The sequence below is a fragment of the Sinocyclocheilus anshuiensis genome, unplaced genomic scaffold, assembly GCF_001515605.1.
Source record: "Sinocyclocheilus anshuiensis isolate Anshui unplaced genomic scaffold, SAMN03320099.WGS_v1.1 scaffold831, whole genome shotgun sequence".
NCBI lineage: Eukaryota > Metazoa > Chordata > Actinopteri > Cypriniformes > Cyprinidae > Sinocyclocheilus > Sinocyclocheilus anshuiensis.
Window position 1 is genome coordinate 400373 of NW_015542380.1, and position 23505 is coordinate 423877.

A 23505-nucleotide genomic window follows, 5' to 3' on the forward strand; every position below is an offset into this window, starting at 1 on the left:
TGCAACTTTACAGATCTTCTTTATGCACCAAGAGCTTGTAACACTCCAAAGAGAAAGGAAAAATTTAAATCGTATCATATGACCCCTTTAAAGCGATTCCATGGTTTCCGCTGTAAACAAAGCAGCGCTGCACTGATGAACTTTTAATATGCATTATACAGAGGCAAGATGAAAAGAAAAAATACCATCTAAACTTTACTAAAGACAGTAAGTTCCCCTCAGAGATACATTCATATAAACTCCTAACCCCATTTGTATCGCTATGTCAATGGTTCTGAATGAAACATGACAACAATAAGCCGATTTGAATCGTCACATATTTTAATCGATTTTCAACCAGCTCCCGGTTAATCGTTACATCCCTACTTACTAACAATTCAGAGGACTTATTACAGTGGTCAGAGATGCCGTGGCACTTCCAATCTGTTTATAAAAGTGTTGACCTTTAAGGCCGATCCAAGAGCAGTGTTTGCTTTAGCGTGATAGTGGTTTGGGTCAGGGCGGGATCAGAGGGGGCTGTACAGGGAACGATGTTTGAGGTCACGCAGATGGCACAGACTGGCTGTCTGCCTGAGCTTAAAGACCTTGCTAAAGCATTAACTGTTAAAATGTGCCCACTTAACCATGCCAGCCCTGAGCTCCTTTGCCAAACAGAAGCTGCTATAGCAAGAGCAAAAGTGTGAAAATATGTGTACGTGTGTTAGAATTTGTACTATACGTGTGGGTGTGTATTTGTAAAGCTGTGCAAGTGTGTGAACGGTGTCTGTGTGTTAGCATATACTGTAGCTGTGTGTGTATATGTATGTTCCCAGTATGACACACCTGCTGAGTTTGGCTGTGGTCAGTGAAGTGGTTTGCCAGAGCCACTGGCAGGAGTCAGAAGGAGGTGAATAGACAGTGTCAACAGAGTGAGGCAGAGCTCGGATCCGAGCCAGGCTCGTGCTGTTATCTGTTCAAGTCCCATGTGGAATTCAGCCTGCGCTTCTTCGTCCTGCTTGACTGCATTTTCTTTTGTGAAATGCTTTATGTGATGTGTCTGCGGCATCTCATCTACATTGTGATTAATGCCCACAGGTTGCGCTTGCTGGATAGTTTGTTTTGATAGCATAAGAGACAGACGCCATAATTCAACCTTTGTGAGAACAACGCAACTGTCATTTACAGTGTGATGGGTGATGATGTGCTTTAATTATGTTACACAGCATTGTTTTGAGATGGCCCAAGCTGAGATAACGTGGTGCTGTTGGCCAGTCCTCATCAAAGCAGTAAATGCTGCAGTACATGCCTCTATCTAGAAAGGTTTGTGGTAATTCACAAGCTCGTCTTTCTGTAGATAGAAGGTGTGATTCTGATTTTCTCTTGAGTTTGCAGCAGGCCTGACCATCTTCCGACACAATTAAATGATTATGATCTCACCCTTTCACCGTTCTGTCTCCATGTCTGTCCTCTTGTTTTTCCACCCTCTGCCTATCACTCTGTTGCTCCTTCTATCTTATTTCATTTTCCCTTTTCTGTTCCATCTTTCACACCCTCATGCACACACTGAGACCAACATAAACAATGCACATATACTGTTGTTTCCCCCTGTTGCCATCTGTCTTCATCCCACTTTTTATGTTAACATCCCCCTCTCTGAATAGAATAGGTGCTTCTGCTATTTGTCATAATGACAAAGTCACTCTCTTCTTCGTTTCCACCAGCCTTTTACTTATTTCTCCACATTCTCTCATTTCCCATGATACAATGCAGCATTGAAAAGACAAAGAACTTTTCTGTCCATCCTTTTTTGTCTTCTCTTTTGCCCTCTGAGGAAAAGAGGATATGGGTAGATCATTACACAGGACCTAGCCTTTGCTAGCCTACAGGCCTCTTGCTGTCTTCCTCTTTCTTTCACTCTTTCAGGATTAACAGTCTGCTCCTTTTGATCAGCAACTAAACAGACCTTCACAGTAATGTTTTTTTACCCACTGGGACCTGTTTAATAGACATCTGACCTGAAATGTTTTCAATATAGTACTCTAAAGATCTCAAAATAGCACCTGACTTACTATAGGTTTACACACGTTTAGTATTAGCATCTGTTTCCTGCCACAACAGGCATGTGGGAGAGGCAAGTCACTACCATACTGCATTCATACATGTTTTATTGATGCATCTGTGCCAAGTAGTTGTATCACTTATTAACAGAGAAAGCGAGTAATGCTAATGCCTTGTCTTTCTCTTCCCTTTCCACTCAGATGAGATTGAGATGCTAGAGCGTCTCTGGCTCTCAGGGATCTGTCATAATGATAAAATTGAGGTGATGAGCTCCAAACTAGACATAGACAACATGGCTGGTGTCTTCTACATGCTACTGGTGGCCATGGGCCTAAGTCTGCTGGTCTTCGCCTGGGAACACCTGGTTTACTGGAGGCTACGGCACTGCATGAGCAAAATGGGCCAGTCTGGCAAACTGGACTTCCTACTCGCCTTCAGCAGGGTGAGAGAGAGTGTGAAGTGAGAGAGTGACTGATTAATAGTCACTAGAAATTTATTTGGGAGCATTTGGGTAAATTGAGAAGGACTGTGACATGGACTATGCCTGTGGTATTACAGATAAGATGAGAGTGATGCTTATGTAATTGACACTGATTTGCCCATATTATCAGAATATGACTTATTTCACTATTATATCTTTGTTGTTTGTACTCTTAGGGAATGTATAGCTGCTGCAGTTTTGAAGATGAAACTGCACAAGGTGGGGCTAAAGGCACAGTTCCTGGCCACCATCATACTGCCATGGTTCCTGCTTCTTCCTCACATGTGGTCACTTCAGCTGTATCCACTTCAGCCATTGCCATGGTGCAGCAACAGCAGCAGCAGCAACCACAACAGCCTCAACCTCCTCAGTCTTACAAAACACCTCTTCCTGGATCCCCTCCCACAATTGTTCATTCTGGAGCGGCCTTGGGTCCCACAAATACTCAACTTGTAGGAGCTCCACTACCATGCACTACTTTCTTACCCCGGCCAGATCGCAGGTTGGCGGTTGTGGACCGCTGGAGACTACCCAAAACCACTAGTGCCACGACCTCCATGGGTGTGAGAGGAGCTCTAGTAGAAACAGGACCCCTGCCTCAAAAGGTGGCACCTACCTGGGCAGGTGGTGGAAGTGCAGGTAGTGGTCTAGATGGATATAAGCGCTACTATGGACCTATTGATCCAGAGGGACTTGGGCCATGTGTGGACCAACAGACAGGCTCTCAAACTCCCAAAGCAGTCCCCAGAGCCCACCAACAACCCCCACCAACTAGTGTGGTTTTCTACCAGGAGAAGGGCATGGACCATGGCATGGGGAAGAAGGTGGGAGCGGGTACTGGTGGAGGGGGTCAGGGTAGAGGGGTTAAATCTCTGGGGACTCCTAGACTTCCTCCTAAAGGCCAGGCCCCAGCCCCACTGACACCTAACCCCCCGCTGCAGCACCCCTCTCCCCCTCTCCCTTCATCCTTCTGGAGGAAACGGCGACCAAAAAAGCCCAAAGAACCTGGTGGCCCATTGTACGAGAACATCCTGCCACTGGGCCGGAGAGGTGGAGGCAGGGAAGCGAGTCGAAGACCGAGACCCTCTCCTCCTCTCCCCATCCCCGTGCCAGTCACACTTTCCCCAAGCTACACTCCTCCATCTCCCTCTCCCTCACTACCCTACACCTCTACATCATCCTCCTCATCCACCACCAGCTCCTCAACCACATCCTCAGCCACATCCTCACGCTCCACCTCTCCTTCATCCACTTCCACAGCTTCATCTCGTAGCACCAGAGACAGAGAGGCTGAGGAAGAGGATGAGGAGGATTTGGATGAGCTGACCGAAGAGTCTAGTCTTCTGCAGGGCCACAACAGAACCAGGGACCGAGAGCGGTCCATACTTTCCCCTAGATCTCTCACTCATGGACTTCCCCCTCCTATACCCCCACGCAAACCGTGGGGCACCTTTGGAGACAGGGAGCATAAGAAGGACAGAGAGAGAGAAAGGGGTGGCAGTCAACTAGCACAGCTCCAGGAATGGTGGGCAGGATGGGCAGAGAGAGAGAGGGACAGGGAGAGAAGTGGCGGAGCCCAGGGAGATACAGAAAGGAAAAGAGAGAGGAAACATAGGAAAGAGAGGGAAAAGGAGAAAAAGAAAAAGAAGAAGAAGAAAAACAAAAAACGAAAAAAGAGGGAGGAGCGTGAAAGAGAAAGAGAAAGAGAAAGGAAGCGTCGTAAGGTGAAAAAGAAGAAAAAGAAGGCAATGAAAACAAAAAAGAAGAAGGTGCCATCCGGCAAGCGGTCGGAGCCAGAGGAGGGTGATGTTGAGGCAGAGAGAGATGGAGAGGGGGATGGGGATAGAGAGGGAGAGTACTCGTCATTTTTCACTCAATATCGCAGTGGATTTGTGGACAAAGGCAGCCTTTCAGCTTGGGAGGGAGAGAGAGAAAGAGGGAGGAGAGATGGAGGTGAGGATGACAGGGATGAACGAGAGGATGAAAGTGGGGGAGGTAGAGGCAGAGAGAGAAGACCCAAAAGCTCTCATTCACGACACCGACCATCCAGTAAACGCTATCCCAATCTCAACAAACTCCCCTCTTCAGTTAAATTCTCGGTCAGTGGAGGTGAAGCAGGTGGCACGGAGGCCTCCGGACCCTCCCCTCCCTCCTCTTTACATACACTCCTCTCCTCGACCAAGAGACGGAGGAGTAGTGGGGTAGAGAGAGAGGAAGAAGGGAGAGTAGGAGAACGCAAGCCACTGCTTCTCCACTATGAAAGGGGGCGAGTTAACACAAGAGAAGGCTTGTCCTTCCATGAGTGGGACTCTGAGGATGAGGAGGAAGAAGGGGAAGAAGAGAGAGAGAGAGAACGAGAAAGAGAGAGAATAGAGGAGAGAGTGCGTCGGGCAGGGAGAGGTGCAGTGTCAGAGTCTGAACGGGATAGAATCAGAACAGAAGAAAGCTTTTCCGATGAGGGGTCCTCAGGAGAGTTTGGCCGTTTTGAGAGATACTGGGAAGGAACAGGAGCGGGTGGAGCTAGTGGAATTGGGGGTGGGGGCTGGTTTTTTGGAACGTATCCTGCTCGAGAGAAAGGTGGAAGTGTCAACAGTAGAGATGACTCTATTTTGGGTCGGGCAGAAGGATGGGGATTGGCAGGGGATTTTTGGGGTTCGGGTCCAGGGATTGGATGGGGATCTGGAGGAGGCAGTGGAGGGCTAGGTTCACAGTGGCCACCCCCTCCCACTTCTCTGCCACCACCACGGCGCTACTGGTCAGTCGACAAACTACAGATGAAGGGTGAGAAGCGAAGCCGCAGTGGGTCAAAGAGCAAAGGTCAGAGGTCTCGGGAGAGAATGCAAGTCGCAGCATCATGTACGTGTACACAGTATGGGCACGGTAGGCCCCACATACACCACAAACACAGCAGCACTCAGTCTCACAGCCAGGAGGATCTGCTTCCCCACTGCCACAGCTTCAGTGGAAGCTCTCGGCCCAAACCACCCCCTAAACCTGACAAATCCAAATCCGGAAGCCAGTCCAACCTTAGCTCCCAGCAAGCCCAGCTCTCCGAACACATACCCCATCCATCACCCACCCCACCTCAGCCACTCCTGCCCTCATTGCCTCTACCTTCTGCTCCCAACTCCCTACCCATGCCCATTCCTCCACCTCCATCCTCTGCATCCATGTCCCCTCCACCTGTGCTCTCTCCCGGGGGTGCTTCCGGCTCCTCCCAGGCAGCCACCGCCAGCGCTAAGCTTCAATACCAAAGACTTCGGTCTGTGCCCCAGCCAAGGCGATTCTACTCCCCACACCTGCCACTCAAAGCCAAGAGTTTGTGCTCACGTCGTGGTTCTGCCCATTTCTCAAGCCTAGAAAGTGAAGTATGACACGGGGCTTCGCTGCTGCGTGTGTATGTGAGCTCTACTGTGAAGCGCAGCTGGAGTGTGATGCACATACATGTGCCGCACCAAGACGAGGAAAACATCCACGACAGTGACCAGAGCAGCAAAGAAACAACAGTCAAAGCAGGAAATGGCTCAACAAATTCTGCCACGGTCACAATGGATACTCCAGCCGTGCTCCATCTTCGGTCTGAGTTGAGTATTACGATGTCCTCCGTGCTCCTCTCCTCCAATGAGAACAGTGGATAGCAAATGTCTGGGATTTTCTGTGAGTAATGATGTCATGTTTACACATATACACTCCCTCAAACAAGGAAAAGACATTTTTGCATCGTGCACATACGACGTGACGACAGACATCAAATACTGCTGTGGCTCAAACTGACTATTCAGTTTATTTACAGATGACTCAGAATTAATCTATATTCAATCTGAATGCAGTCTTGGAGAGGCTCAGATGATCAGCATCAACCCACTGACTGAAAAAGTGTCTCCATGGCAACCTGATGCACATAGATACAGACATACCCTTTTTTTCTTTTTGACACTTGCAACATTGATGTTATGCCTTCACCCTTTGGCTTCCTCTTTCAAGGCCATGCTGGAAAATTGAAAATTTAAATTTGACCTCAAAGTAAACGAGTAAACTATGTCTCTTTCTGTAGAAATATCTAATATCTAATCAGAACTTACATGGAGCCATTTCACTCATCAGAACTTTGGTTGTCCTATCAAAACTCCAATGCCATGGTGTCACTTTGACATCAAATAGAGATGACATTATGTTCTAAAGAGACATACTTCAAAAGAAAAACAATAAGAACACAAACAAAAATGTAGCAATTTTTCCTGTATAATTTTTTCCCTTCAGGTTTTCTTTTCCTTTAATGCTGTTTATTGCTCTCACTGTGGTCGTATTTTAACAAAAGGGTAAACCAGCTGTGTCTGATGTTAAATAGTGGGATTATAGATGCAAGGGCAATTTTTACTAAGTTATTTCTTTGTTTTGATATCAGAATTTTCAAATTGTCAAAACTAGATCCACGGCACTGCCCAATACAATGGTCCTTTCTTTGCATACAAGCAATACTTCTCTTTCATCAAACCATGATGGGTTGCAATATTTATGATTGGCACTAGATGGCTACATAATATTAAAAACTACATTAACGATTATCACAAATGGTGGACCATGAGTGGATCATGCCTGTTGTTTTGTTCCTTAATCATCACATGTTAGAACTGGAACAGACAGCTTACAGCATTTCTGGGATGGTAAAGGGCATTGTTTAGAAGAGCTGAGGCTGTCATTGTCACTGATTGTGCATTTTCAAGTCAAGCCTACTTCCAGTGCAGAGTTGCATGTAATAAAGCACAAGTTGCTGACTCTTGTCAGTGCAAACGTTAACATATGATAATGAGGAGTCAAGGACAAACACAATACTGATCGATTTTGAGCCAAAAGCATCCTACACCATTTATTTTGGCGAAAGAATTGATGTCAGTCATACAGAGATTCAGTTTCTGAATATCTATTTGACGTCAGGCACCGCTTATTTGCCCATGTTGTAGTTGAATGTAGCTTTGAAATGATTTAGCAAAAAGTAGATATGCGGTAGATTTTGTAGCATTCTGGATGCAGTTACACATCACAAGAAGTGACAATTACACTTTTATTATGGGGGGCATAGAGGGCTTGTACATGTCGTCACAGATCAACAGATTCGATTGCCCTTTATTTGATACACCTGATCACGCGGAAATAAGTGATGTTTGTCTCCCTTTCATATCTTGTTCATTTAAACAAGACCACTTGGGGAAGGTTCGCCATCATTTGCAGTGAAATTTAGGGCTTTTCCACTTTTTAAAGACCCACGTGTCATCGCATGAGTCAAGAAATAACAAGCTCAGGTATTGAATTGTGTGTTGTGTAAACCGAATCACACACAGCCGCTTAATCCCCTCGGTCAGCGTTTCTTCCAATGCTGGGAATACGGGTGTGTCAGCAGAAAGTCCACCGCACCCGGCATGGAAGCGTGGCGGGGGGCAGGGAGATGGATGTAGAATGATTGAATTAATATAGTGTGCCATGAGTACACTTGATCTGTCATTGACCCTTACTGAGTCAGAAGGCGCTAACACAGTATTCTGTGACTGCATGTACAGAACGGACTTATAATTCCCATGTAGCTTTTTTCTTGAAAACAAAAAGAAATATTATCTCTATATACTGTTTTTGATAATGTATCATGTTATACTGTGAATTGACTTAGATATTTTATTGCCCATTGTATTCAGTTTTCATTGCCATCATATCATTTATCTATACAAAATATATATGTACAAATAAATATATACATATATATACAGACAGGTATATATAATAAGTTAAGTTTGATATACTTGGAGGAAGTGGTAGATATAGTTTTAAATGTTTTAGCTTTGTAGCAATTCTAGACTCTGGAGACATTTTTGAATTTTGATTCCTCCTATATGACTGTGAAAACATTAGTGCCTGTGAAGAAAAAACGAGAAACAAGTCTAATATCCTTTCATCCATCCATCCTTCTGTCCATCTTTTCATTATTTATAGCAAATCTTCACAATTACTCTGATACTACCTAAATAGCTTTCAGATCATTTGTGTTTTATGCCCTTTGCTCATGTTGTGTTGCGTCCTTATCGCTGCGTCTGTCCTTTTGACATTCTGCCATTCCAGCTTTCCATCTAGCCAGTTAGTATTCCATCCATCCATTCAATCACCCACCAGTCCATCAGTCTAACTGCTGATTTCTTCTTATTCTGTAGTTTTCTCGTGATCTTTTTTTCCACAGAACCATTGATTAGGCAACTTAAACAATGTACCTCTGGCATTTTCCTTTTTTAGATATTTTTTAATCTCTCTGTTTATCCCTCTGTATGTTCTCTCAGTTAGCAAAAAACAAAACCAGAAAAAAAACAGAGACCAGTAGCTACTGTGTTCCTGCTCCTATTAGTTGATTATTGAAGATAATGATCAATTAAAGTTATGATGTAATTGATAAACGACTGAAAATGTGACTGAAGAGTTGTACCTGATGACCATGACACTGTAGTGAGAGTCTGGGCTGTACTGTACACAACTCACTGTTACTGTGCTGACTAGATGGGGTAATGTGTGTAAACTAACTGTAAAATAATGTTGGCATACTGACTCATGTTGGTTAGGAGGTACATATCATAGTAGGCAATAGATAAGTCATCCCACCGCCAAACAAACACTCACCAAAGGCTTCATCCCCTCCCCTCATCCGTTTAGACTGGTGACCTGATTGTGAAATAGACAAAGTACAGGGTTGGATATTGTTGCTAGAATTGTCATTGGTGGTCAATATTTGGCTGGGAAATTAAAGTCACATATTGTGTTAAGGGCTGGTCAGCTGCTATTTTAGATTCAGTGTGACTGTTTGTTTGCATGTTTGAGTGTCAGTACATGAGGGAAAAGCATAGTTTTCTTTTCTACACTGATGCAACCACACTGATGCATTATGTGTGTGCTTCTCATTTGCTATCAGTAATTCTAGCTATTTATGTCCTACACGGAATCTGTGCCCAAAATTAGGAAACGGCATCCTTTAAAAAGTTACGCACATCTGATACATCTTGTATGTTCATTTACACTATTGTTCAAGTTTGGAGTCAGTGAGATTTTCATACTTTTATTCAGTATTGATCAAAAGGGACAGTAAAGGCGTTTATAATGTTAGAAAATTCTATTTCAGATAAATGCTGCTGTTTTGAACTTTCATCAGAGATTCTCAGAGAATATTTAACTGTTTTCACTATTGGTAATAATAGAAGAATTGTTTCTTGAGCACCAAATCAGCATACTGGAATGATTTCTGATGTAATGACTGCTGAAGTAATGACTGCTGAAAATTCAGCTTTGCAATCGCAGTAATAAATTATATTTCAGAATAGAAAACAGTTATTAGGGGCCAAGCACCAAAGGTGCTTAGGCACCTATTGTGTCTGTTAGTTTTCTTCTTCTTCCGCTCTAGAAGTCTATGGCAGCCTATAGAACCACTTGCGGGAAAGTTATGAAATTTGGCACACAGATAGAGGACAGTCTCAATATTAACCATAGCACATTTGGAATGTCTATCTCAAACTCTCTAGCACCACCAACAGGCCAAATTGCACTCATGTTTCTGCTAATAACTTTTGAAGTCTAAAAGCAAAAAAATTGTCCCTCTGATTCCATGGCTCATGCTGAGTCTAAAACTCCAACTCTACTCCAAAATTGACATTTCTATGGGTCAAGATTTTTTACGCAATTTAGAATTTTCCAAAAAATCTCGTCCTAGACGGTTTGTCAAATTTTCAACAAATTTGGCTCAGATCATCTTCAGAGTATTCTGGCAAAAAGTTATCAAAAGCTTTCTGATATACCAAACCGTTTTTGTAAAGCGCGTTAACGAATTTGACGAAGTTTGTGCAAAATGGATATAAGGCTATATCTTCACAACACTTTAGCGAATTCTGACCAAACTTGGTATGTGTTATAACAAGCATGACCTGCGGGCACATGAGTAGTTTCAGCATCTCCTACTGGTCAAAAAATATTTAACAAATTGACATGTGTTCTGTTTTCTGTTTAAATTCTGTGTTCATTCTGTTTATAACTGCTGACCAGTGTGGCTAAAAATCATAAGATTGGTCTCGTTAGATTTGGAATGGCATACTGAATCAAACAATACCTAATTTTCCTATGTCATCCTTTTCTGGGCATCGGCCATTTTTAGTTTGTAGTAAAATAGTAAAAAAAAAAGGGGAAGTTGTGGCCTAATGGTTAGAGAGTCGGACTCGTAACCCAAAGGTTGCGGGTTCGAGTCTCGTACCGGCAGGGATTGTAGGTGGGAGGAGTGAATGTACAGCGCTCTCTCCCACCTTCAATACCACGACTGAGGTGCCCTTGAGCAAGGCACCGAACCCCCAACTGCTCCCCGGGCGCCGCAGCAAAAAAATGGCTGCCCACTGTGTGTGTGTGTTCACTGCTGTGTGTGTGCACTTTGGATGGGATAAATGCATACTGCAGAGTTTAGCTTCAACTCTAATTAAACAAACCTGAACCAGCTAATCAAGGTGTTCATGGCTACTGAATTACAGACACATGTGTTGAAGCAGGGTTGGAACTTAAGTCTACTGGAAGGTAGCTCTCCAGGAGCAGGGGCAACCCTGGTCTTTATTGAGTAATTAAAGACAGCACCATGATGTGTGTCTGTTGTGCATGGCCCCTTTTACTGTATTTTTGATCAGATGAATGCAGCGTTGGTTAAGCATGAAGAGAAAAAGTAAAAAATGTTACTGACCTCAGATATTTGAACGGTAGTTTATTAAATGATAAGCTTTCAGCTACCAGTAGGCATTTAGAAGTTTTAATTTCACCTTTAAATTCAGTGCAAAAACTTAAAGTCCTCATATTCCATTTGTGCTTGCTAATGAGTGACGTAATAAATTTAAGGGTCTGTACTCAGTGAGTGAACGAGTAAGAGAAGGGAAACAGATTATACGCAGGTTTGTACTGCACATACTGTAAAGCTTTGTAAGTGTTTCATTATTTATGTGTTGATTGTGCATGTGTGAGAGAGTGTGGTGCACATGCATTATATATACACATCAATACAAAGTATCTGTCTCTTTTTCCTCCGTACCTCTCTACCAGATTATTCAGCCGTTTCCACACTATTCTCTCACTCATTGGGCTGCTATAATACATAATTGACTCACTCAGGACAGACATACACACACACACACACTTGCTGCAGCTTCATGGATACCAAATCCTGCAGGTGCTCTAGAACTTTCTCTTGCTCTCTCCCCCTCAGGAGCTTGAGGCTCAGAGTAGCTCCAGGTAGCTGTTGGCACCATGATGTGAGGCATTACTTGACAGGCGGCTCGACGGATAAAAGTGCAGCACTTCCCTCTTGATCACAGCTGAGCAGAGATCTGTGTGTGTGTGTGTGTGTGTTTGTGTGAAAGCAGGTCAGCCCCTGTGATAGACCACTACATGCTTTACTTAGCCTACCCTTATTCCACAACTGCAGCTGTACACCAACAATAACGTCTGAGACGCAAGGCTGGAAACTTACTCTAGTGTTGCTTTCTCATGCAACGAAAGTGCTTTTACATCTTACATGTTGTGAAACCCATATTTGAACAGGGTCCTCCATGTCACATCACATTCATAATCATGTAATCCCATCTCCCATTCAAAATGCAGAAGGAAAAGAATGAAATAATTACTGCTTCACTTTGTCTTAACAGCTAAAATTTATTTTTTTGAGCATTTTATTATTATTGTTTAAGACATATTTTGGATATGTTTTTAGCTTGCTCACTATTTTTTACTTGGATTGATGTGGCATTGTGTAAACTGCACTGTAACTAAAGGCAATGTGAGTGTGTATGTGTGTGACGGGCATCAGTTGAGGATGTTTATTGCCTTTGTACTGTACAGTCCAGACAGAATTCCTCCACCAATCAGATTTTGTTTGGTTTTGACATCATGTCCTGGGAAGGGGTTTGAAGGGGTCAGTGCTAAGAATTGCTTCATAAAGAATACTCTCTTTAAAATACTCATTGCCTTTTCTTATTTATCTTGTAAATGTATTTGCGTGTGAACATGGGAAGGTTTGTTTTTGTGTACGTCTGTGCAGATGAGAATGAGTGTCTTGCCTTCCACACATGCCTGCCGGGGGGATAAAGTAAATTCTCTTGTATCTCGGTAAGAACTTTCTTCACTTTTTTGGTACGTGTCTCTCTGAAACTCCCCCCTCTCTCTTCCTTTGAGCGATGTGATCTGAGCTTTGATCTTTGAAGACAAGACCTGACCTTATATAAGCCACCATCTCTGTACGCAGAGCCATGATGAGCTGTGATCTTCCTCTCCTTGTCAGTTAACATGACAAATACAAACTGCACACAGTCATGCACAATATTAATAAAAAATCCTCTTTTGTGATACAAAAGATATTAATGAGTTATATGTGCAAGCCTACATGCTTATAAGGGTCTTAAAACAATTTCTCTTTTCTAAAACTGAACTTAGTCTAGATAGATAGATGGGTAGTTAGATTATTAATATAATATAAAATAGTATTATTAGCTCTGTTCCAAAGTTGCAACTTTATATAAAAAGAAAATGAAATATTGCAAAAACAAACGAATAAAGCAGCATTTCCATTGTATTGGAAAAAACAACCATCAACTTACAGAGAAACTGACATAAAATAAAGGAAACAGAAGTTAGCCACTGGGGTCTTTTAGAAGCAAATTATTCAATAACATGACTTGAGAAAATCACATGACTTTTTTTCTGCATCTAGGAATTTATTCAGGATTTATATATGTTTATTCAGGGATTTGTTTACCTTAGGAAAGCATATAAATATTTTAAGCACATTTTGGGAATTTAATTCACATCTTAGTGTTTCCATCCAGCATTTTTTAATGCAATATTTCAAAATTCACAATAAAACTTACTTGAAAGAAAACCTATTGCCTATTGATGATATTTTTTCTTTTCAGAAAATGTTTTAGACGTTTTTATGACACTTCTGGTGCTTAATAAAGTCTATAAAAGTATAAAACTAAAGCATAAAAGTAGTTAGGAAACATACATAAAGTTGTAGATACAATAAAGTGCAGTCACATTTAGATAATTTTTTTTTTTTAATATTGTGTTGCTGACAAAAATCTACATTTTTGATGTATGAAACACAGCTCATGCAGATGTCACTTTCAAACCAAGCAGCTTTTTGTTGGTAAATGCATCAAAATTCATTAACCAACTTGAACCTGTTGCAAAATCTGCATGTGGAAATCTTTTGCAAAATTCCACGTTGCTTCGATTTCTATAGAAATGGATTTCTGCTGCCAAATAATGGTGAATGTGATTGCACCTTTAGTGTCAGCCCAACCAGGCTAAAATTAAAGGGATATTTCACCCCAAAATGAAATTTGTCATCATTTAGCTACTTTTTCCTTCTGTGGAATATAAAAGAAGATATTTTGAAAAATCACAGTTTGTCCATACAGTGGAAGTCAGTAGTTACCAAAAAACTTTGATTTTTTGGTAACTACAGAAGAAACTCATACAGGTTTGGAACAGCATGAGGGTGAGTGAATAATGACAGAATTTTCATTTTTGGGTGAACTATCCCTTTAAAAAAACATTATTGAAACACAAGCATATCTAACTAAAAAATAACCTTTGATGTTGGAATTCAACCCTTATTCTCCTCGTCCTCACTTACCATGGCCACGGGTGTGTATGTGTGCCCGCTGGGGCGAGAAAGAGCTTGCCGGATATCTTGTGTTTTATGCATATGCTGTGAGCGAGATAGCTGGAGTGCACTATATCTAGTGTTATCAGTATGATGGCGGAGAGCTTTCAGCCTCGTTTTGGGAGTGTTTTCAGCGGCTGTAGATTATCCATCTCTGGGGTGTGCTGATGTCTGTGCATCGATCAACACTGAGCCGTGTTTATGTCACTCAAAAGCCACACGGGTATGAAGAGTTCTGCCACGGCACAGCAGAATCCGAGTCCTCACTTATCCTCTCACTATAGCATAAATGCTCAGATTAACACCACACGTGTGCGCGAGCGAGCGAAGAAAGTGTTAGTAGCTGGATTTGAAGCTGAAGCACACAAGCTCATACATTCACATTTGCACACATACAGCACATGATAGAAGCGGCAATGTTCTCTCTTTCATCATTAGCCCAGCGTGCCGCAGGGTGCACCAGCACATCGACTTGATCTCTCAATAAAAAAATAAAACAAGACCGGGAAAGACAGAGAGAGATAGAGAGCTCCTTTTCATCTTTTCATCCACAAAGCAAATCCTGTCGGATCTCCTTTTTTTCACGCACACATTACTGTGCTGGGACCGAATGACAAATTACCCAGAATCCACGGGGGCATACTCCAACTTCACATGAGATAGTGCTCGTCTCTCATCATTATTGACATTAGCGTTAATATCAATTTGTCTTGCAGGACTTCGCTGCTGCTTTTATAGATAAAACCATTGTGAGCAAATGCTGCATACGTCGCAGAGGCGATTAAAGATGCTTGTTTTTGCCAGTTATTTTTGTCGGTTCAAAGGCCTTTGGATTCTCTGCAGCTGTTTGTGTCGTTCACTACACACATGAAACAAGCTCTGAGTTCTCCAATAGTAACATCCCTTTAAAGTAAATAAAAATTAAAAGTTAATAATAACAGACACATATGCTTATTTCAAACTAGATCATTATGAGATGCCACAGTTGAATACCTTTCTGTGGGAAAGCAGAAGCAATCCGCTGGTGCCTTTTGGTTTCCAGAAGCAATGTTTCTGAAATGTAACTTGTGTCTAATTTCATTTGAAAGTTGGAAAAGCAAGATCAGACACAAACACATTTGGATGTTTTCATTTTGCTGTAATAGATTCATGTAATTGGTCAGATTCTGGTCGGCGAGAGAGAGAGAGAGAGAGAGGGGAGGCAGAAAAAAAGAAGGCTGGGGATTGTATAGATGCAGAATTTTTCCTCTTCATTAGTGCAATGTCAGGACTAATAAGCTGATGGCTTGTGGCCAGTATGAACTCTGTCCGCTTTGTACAGTAGAGAGAGAGAGAAAAAGATGCACTTTGATGTTCTAATCCTCTGAATCTACCTTTATCTTTCTGTAAACAAATATTTCATAAGTGTATATCATAAGCCGCTTACAAAGCTCTCAAAGCCACTAATGTGTGGTTGAACAATGGTGTCAGAAAATAATTAAACAACAGCAACAAAAAAAAATCTGCATAATTTGTTATGCGTTTTATGGTTTCTGACCACATAGCTGCCAGTTACATAGCTTCCCTTTGAGAAATAAATCCTTGCTTTTTGGAAGAGAGAGTTATTTAGATCAGTGTTACCGTGATGGATGTGAATTTCCAAATGTTACGACACAACAGAGCAGCTTGTGGTTTAGAAGGCTGAAACGGATGGATCTTTACTCTTTTGACCTTCATTTATCTGGATTCTTGAGGAGTATTGCATTCTGCGACTTGTTATACCTGAGTAGCTAATTGAGTAATTAAGCTAATTAGAGTGATTAGTTGGCCAGACAGGAAATAAAGCAAACTGCTGATTTTGCTACAGTATGTGCGTGTTTGGCTTCTTGATGGGTGTCTAACTGCTTGTTTGCCTGTCTGTGTTGGAATAGTTCACCAAAAAAATGAAAATGAACCGAAAACGTACTCCACCTCAGGCCATCCAAGATGTAGGGTTTGTTTCTTCATCAGAACAAATTTGAAGAAATTTAGCATTACATTACTTGCTCACCAATGGATCCCCTGCAGTGAATGGGTGCCGTCAGAATGAGAGTTCAAACAGCTGAGCAAAACATCACAATAATCTACATGACTCCAGTCTATCAGTTAATGTCTTCTAAAGGGAAAAGCTGCATATCTGTAAGAAACAAATCCCTCATTTGGCTGTTTTAACTTTAAATCTTGCTTCTGTTTGTATTTCTCTCCTGTATCAGACGAGGTAACTTTTTGCACTGGAGAAAGCAATATTATGGCTGGAGGACTCTTATTTTAAAGGGAGGTTAAAAACATTCTAATGGTGAATTTGTTTATTACAAACATGCAGCTTTTTGCTTCACAAGATGTTAATTGATGACAGTCATTATTGTGATGCTTTTAAAAAAATTATGTAAGGCAAAATTTCTGCAAATCTGCTGATATCAGATGAAGAAACAAACTCTACATCTACATCTCAGATGGGTGAAAAAAGAAAATGTGAACTATTCCTTTAAATTAAGCAGAGTGGCTACCAATTTAAATAGTCACATTGTATAAAGTATATTTGAAATAATCAAGGCGGTCTTTAATTGCAATAGATAGAGGTTTTTAAGCCAATCATCTGAGCCATAAATGTCATGTGACTGATCAGCCGCAGAAAAATGACGTAATGACAATGCTGATTGACTGATGCCACAGTTCCAAGCTATTTACTAATGACTGTCCCATCGGTACATGAGCTGTGACGCCAAAGGCAGCAGACAGGGATAAATATAAGCCCATTTCATGCTTTTAAGATCATTCCAAAGAAAATGGGCACTGACAAAATCTACTATAATATAATAAAAATTTACATAATACACTGCCATTTTTTAAGGTCAATAAGGAGAGATGCTTTTTGGCAGGAGAATGGTGTAGTTATAACATCTACTAGCAGGTCTAACTGGTCCATGCCAAGCAGCAAATGTCTGACCCCTTGGAAATATGAAATATATATCACATAAATATAATGGACATTAAGATTGTGAAATAAAAGGTGCTGTTTTTAATCAGTATATTTAATCAGACTCACCTTATTAATATTAATATCTTTCACTTTAAAATGTAACATAGGCCGATTATTCTTATCGTTTGCAACAATAGTGCTTCAGCCAGGATAAAGAATATGAAAAGTGCTCAGAGTTGCTCCAGGAAACAGAAAAAAAGAGTGAGCAACAACAAAAACATGTTGCTGGAGACAGGCTTATTGAAAATGCAAACTCATTCTCTGCCAGCAGAAGGCTCTTTTGGAGCAGCAGAAACTGTGGTTTCCCCGGTAACGGCTGTATACAAAACAGCGTTGCGCTTATGAACGCTACTTTATCAGATAAAATGAAAATGCCTGAAGACAGTCGGTTGCCCTCAAAGATACATCCAGATAAAACACCTGCACCCGCGTTTTGATTTTGATACGTGCAGTGCTCATGTTTATTCAATGAAGTCAACCTCCACAAATAAATCAATGCATGGGAAACACAGTAATGTATACTGAAATATCGGAAATGTGTTTAAAAATCATATCAGCGTTATTGAAAAAATTATATCGTGATATATATGAATATTGATTTATTGTCCAGCCCTAGTTTTTTTTAATCAAATGTAAATTTGTGTCCCAGTCACATATTCTTGTTTAAATAAACATTACTTCACTATCAGAAAAAGAAACTATTCTATTTTATATTTTTAAGTTAGTGTCACAGTTGCACTACTGAGTGGAGTATGGAGCAAGGAACAGAGGGAGACGAGGAGTACATCAATCCAGAGAAGTTTAATTACAATAAGGAAACAAAGGAAAACTCACGAAGCACAGGTAGACATGAACAATACCGGACGCTGAACTAAAAACAGGGAACACCATTTAAGGCGGGCATACACGATGCGATTCTGAAGGTCGGAACGTCGTGAGCTCTGGCACATGTCACGATTGAGTTTATCCGAAAATCGTATGGAGGTAGTCACACACGACACGAATTTACTACGATTTTACAAACTCTGACGTAAGCATTACGTTTCGCGCCATTCATAAAAATATGGATTCTGAGGACGAAATCGTTTTCTTTGTGGCAGGCGGCTTGTGACATCCAAAAAAAAAAAAAAACGAAGACAAAGGACATGGCAGAGAAAAGCGTGGACTTTCTGTTCTTCATAAAGAACTCGAGGGAGTAACAGTTAGGCCATTTCTGAATTTCTGCTCGTTTTGCCGGAAATGCAACATGCATATTCATTCATAAAGCCGGACAGCAAATTTGGCACATTCGGAATAACAAATAAAAGATAGAACTGTATAATTAAACTAAAATTATTATAGACTATATGGTTTTTGTCATCTTCTGATTGGTCAACTTCAGATGGATCGCTAAATCGTCTCGTTCACACATGACATGACGAGATACACCTGGGATCAATGGAAATAAACAGGGAACACCTGGAATTAATTCAACACAATGGGGTAAGGAAACGGAAGATTAAGAGGTTAACGGACGGAAGGCCTCCAGGGTGGCGCCCGTTTCGGGACCCATGGCGGATCTGGCAGTTCGGGGCGCCATGGCGGATCTGGCAGACTCTGAGTCCATGGTGGAGCAGGCAGACTAGGAGGCCATGACGGAGCAGGCAGACTAGGAGGCCATGGTGGCGTAGGGAACTCAGGAGGCCATGGCGGAGCAGCCTCCTAGGCCGCGGCCCCCGCCTCGGCCTCTACGGCTGGAGCCCTACTACCCACCCCTAAAAAAAATACTTGGGGACGCTTACGGGCTCTGAGGCCCTCCGTAGGCCATGACAGGGGACTGGAGCCCGCCCTGGGCTTAACTGGGGATCCGAAGCCCTCCCTGGGCTTAACTGGGGATCCGAAGCCCTCCCTGGGCTTAACTGGGGATCCAGAGCCCTCCCTGGGCTTAACTGGGGATCTGGAGCCGGATCTGGAGCACTGCCTGGGCTCGACGAGGGATCAGGAGCCTTCACTGGGCTAGACTCGGGAACTGGGAAGCGCTTACGAGGAGCTGGCATTGGAGGGCGCTCTGTAGGAGCAGGCAGAGCAAGGCACTTTCGAGGAGCTGGCACTGGAGCAAACTCAGGGGCTGGAGCCGACACTGGAGCGAGCTCTGGGGCTGGAGCCGACACTGGAAACAGTCCTTTTCTCTTCGTCCTCCTCCTTTGGTTATGGGTGAACTGGGCAGCCGGCGGGCTTGTCGTTGCGGTAACCGGCGTGCTTGACATTGTAGCGGCCAGCGGGCTTGACAACAGCGCGGCCGGCGGGCCTGACTCGGGAACGGCCGGCGGGCTTGTGTGAGCCACGGCCGGCGGGCTGGAGCCGTTGGAGTGGTATGTGGAGGTTCTCGGCGTGGGGTGAGCTGGGGAGATGCGGCGCGTTCGAGCGGGAGTTGGATGATGAGGCTTGGGAAGTTTCTTTACTTCTTCCACTTCAAAATCTGAACCATTTAAGAACAGCACAAGAATAATCAGCTCAATCTGGGGAAAAATCACACATGGGAAGATCGCAGCGGATTATCTCGTCATCCAACCCCAGCAGGAAGCATGCACCTAGAGCGGCGTCGTGCCATCTCACCCGGTTAGAGAGCTCGAGAAAACCCTCCACATATCGCTCCAACCTCAGACCGCCCTGCCGCAAACCCCACAGCACGTCCTCAGCTGCAGTCATCTCTTTTTGGTACGGTATTCTGTCACGGTTGCACTACTGAGTGGAGTATGAAGGAAGGAATGGAGGGAGACGAGGAGTACATCAATCCAGAGAAGTTTAATTACAATAAGGAAACAAGAAAAACTCACGAAGCACAGGTAGACATGAACAATACCGGATGCTGAACTAAAAACAGGGAACACTACAGGTGCATCTCAATAAATTAGAATGTCGTGGAAAAGTTAATTTATTTCAGTAATTCAACTCAAATTGTGAAACTCGTGTATTAAATAAATTCAATGCACACAGACTGAAGTAGTTTAAGTCTTTGGTTCTTTTAATTGTGATGATTTTGGCTCACATTTAACAAAAACCCACCAATTCACTATCTCAACAAATTAGAATATGGTGACATGCCAATCAGCTAATCAACTCAAAACACCTGCAAAGGTTTCCTGAGCCTTCAAAATGGTCTCTCAGTTTGGTTCACTAGGCTACACAATCATGGGGAAGACTGCTGATCTGACAGTTGTCCAGAAGACAATCATTGACACCCTTCACAAGGAGGGTAAGCCACAAACATTCATTGCCAAAGAAGCTGGCTGTTCACAGAGTGCTGTATCCAAGCATGTTAACAGAAAGTACGAGGGGATGACGAGACACACCTGGGATCAATGGAAATATATGGGGAACACCTGGAATTAATTCAACACAATGGGGACAGGAAACGGAAGATGACCAAATATGGGCAAGGAAGGCACATGAGACCAAAACACGGAACAAAGTCTGACAGTTAGTGTTTTCATATTTAAGTTTGTGTTTAAGCATTTTAAATGTATTACAAAATAATATCTCAAGTAACAATTTAAAATATATATTTTATTTGTGAACTGTTCAGCCATTCTTTTTAATAGTTAACTTTTAACTATTTTTTTTTATTTTTCGGCGAAAAAGAGGTTTACTTTAAATTTCACCAAGCTGATTAGTCACTAAAAACTCCTACAGATCATGTTTTCAGGCCATTTCAAGTCTTATTTTAATTTAACACAGTGGTTATATATCTAAAGCCCCGTTCAGACTACACAATTTTTTTGTCCGTTATGACAGTCACTGTGTCAGATTACACGATTTTGTCTCCTAAAATCTTGTCATGTCATGAACAAGAAACATGTCAGACTACACGATTCTTCATTCTTCAAAATTCTTCGCTTGTCGTCTTTAACGATGTGCATGCTGTCGTCAATTGTGCGGGACTAGACAGGTGGTGACATGAGCGTAAACAAACAATGGCTAGCAAACAGCATGTTCTGCCCTGTCTTATCTCAGAAAAGCCCAAAAAGAAAGAAAACCTGACAGTAGACACAATTCTGGACCTGAATGAAGAGGACTGTCAAAGAGAACTGAGGTAAAATAGTTTTTAACTGACCTTTTTCACTCTGTTGCGGTAATCCCTCAAGAAAACATCATAAATGCAGGAGTATTGCCATAGCTCCACGAACATCCTCCATTGTAAAATTACACCTAGCAGGACCAATACCGTGGTCTCTCTTTCATTTCGGCATGTTTGAAAGCATGTACGAAGGCGCTTCTGTGTTCCTATTGGCTTGTGTCATAGCTGTGACGGAACTTGTCATGGACAACAGGAAAAAAAAATAGACTTTCTGTGTTGACGTCGTGAAGCATCGCAGACATGGCATGCATCGGTTGTCTTGCACTATGGCACACTACACGAGATGAAACAATTTGTTTGCAAATCCCCACGACACCCTACGTCAAGCACATCGTGCCAAAATCGGGCTAAAATTGTGTAGTCTGAACGGGGCTTTAGTTACTTTTTTAAATTAGTCTTTCCATTAACACCATTATATTTTTTATTCAGACTGATTCACGAACCTGGAACACACATAAACACAAGAGGCATGAACTAATCACAGCCGAACATAACCAGTCATGTCCAATCATATCGCGATGGAAGCATTGCCTCCTCTCCCGTGACTTTCCCCCATTCGTTCTCAATTACCCCACACCAAAATCACTGCATGCTGTTAAAACTCAATGGGCTCAGTGGAGGCAAGAGAGACGCAGACTCCCGCTGTAACTTTACCTGCTGGTGTTGCTGTTGGACAGTGTTTCTTTAGAAAAACAAGTGTATTTATACATTTATACACTAAATACGAGTGTATTTATACACTTTTTAAGCTATATTTTGTAATATTTGCGTTGTTTTATTTTTGTACTACAATTTTTTTCTCAACCAATATTTTGAGGTGGCAGTTAGTACATGTAGGTAAACCAATCATAAGTCATTTACATATAAAAGTGTTAAAGGTATAGCAACAAAAATAGGCTACCCAATTATAATACTGAAAGGATGAAAAATGGTGTAAAACTACATAATGACTGCTTTTGGTGTAAGAAACCTTGACTAGTGGAACTCGGGGAGAAAAAATAAATGAAATACTACAAAAATCTAAAATATGGCCCATTTAATCTCTTTCCAAGAAAAGCGTACAGGTGCACGCATCAAATCAAGTGTATAAATGTACTTCTCAGATTTTAATCTGCACATTCATGAAAACCTTTCAGATGAGAATCACTACAGAAAGCCAGCAAAAGCTTTAAGGAAAATCCTGTAAAAAGGAAGCTATTAATATCCTCCTGCCATTCCTCAGACTCATTTAGACAGCCTCATCATCCCCATATCTGTCAAAAGTCACACAGGAGGTGTCAGTGACTCACTGATGATTTAATGAATGCAGTGCTTTTTCAGAAAATAGGCTGCCGTGTTTCAGGTTAGTTTAACACTGCTTTTGTGCCTGAAGCAAAAGTGCCTGTGTTATCAATGCTCTCTGGATTTAAACTGCTTCAAACTTTATCAGCAAATGAAGAGGAAGAAATTAGTTCTGAAATGCTGGGGCTTATAGGAGTATTATGCAGTCAGAATTAAAAAAGCTCAGTCAGCAAAAAAAAAAAAAACTGAAATATTGGCAAATAAAAATGTGAATATGTGAGGGGTATTTTATAATGATCCACACTGATGAATTAAGTTATGCTGGTTTTGTGTACTGGGTATTTTACTGTTGGAATGCACTGTGACAGCATCTCTAACACAGATCTGTATGTGCAATTTTTCTATGTGTGACAGTCATTTTAACACAATTATGGCCCCCAAAGAGGTAATGAAGGATTTTTATGGCTTTTCTAAAGGTGTTTGAGTTGTGGATGTCTCCAACACTGAGCTACCTTCCCTCCATCCCTAACAAGCCTCCAGATAGTCAGTGACTATTGCCTTTGTTCCATTTTATCACAGCCCCTCTGCTTTTTAGCAACTAATCAGCAACAAAACAGTCTCTCTCTCTTGTTCTATGTGAGAGAGGTGTGTTCCCAGAGTACTGCGGGCGTGGTAGAGTGCTTTATGACGGTAATGTATTTCCACTCAGCATTGCCATAGTTCATTTTTACGAGCAGGAGTGGGGCATTGTAAAACAGGCGCTGTGAAATATTCCTCCCTGTGTTCACAGCATGACCGCTGCTCTTGTAATTTCGGCTGCAATCTACCAAAATGAAACAACAAAGTGTGTGTGTGTGTGTGTGTGTGTGTGTGTG

At 42.0% G+C, this 23505-nt stretch overlaps 1 protein-coding gene across 1 annotated transcript in view; it reads left to right on the forward strand.

Moving 5' to 3' along the window:
* LOC107692562 (glutamate receptor ionotropic, NMDA 2D-like) overlaps positions 1-23505 on the forward strand; it is a 74773-nt gene that overhangs the window by 45223 nt on the left and 6045 nt on the right. Inside the window, exons 11-12 of the mRNA XM_016491654.1 lie at positions 2238-2479; positions 2695-6175. Coding sequence (XP_016347140.1) covers positions 2238-2479; positions 2695-5892 — 3440 coding nt within the window. The 3' untranslated portion in view covers positions 5893-6175. The remainder of the gene's footprint in view (positions 1-2237; positions 2480-2694; positions 6176-23505) is intronic.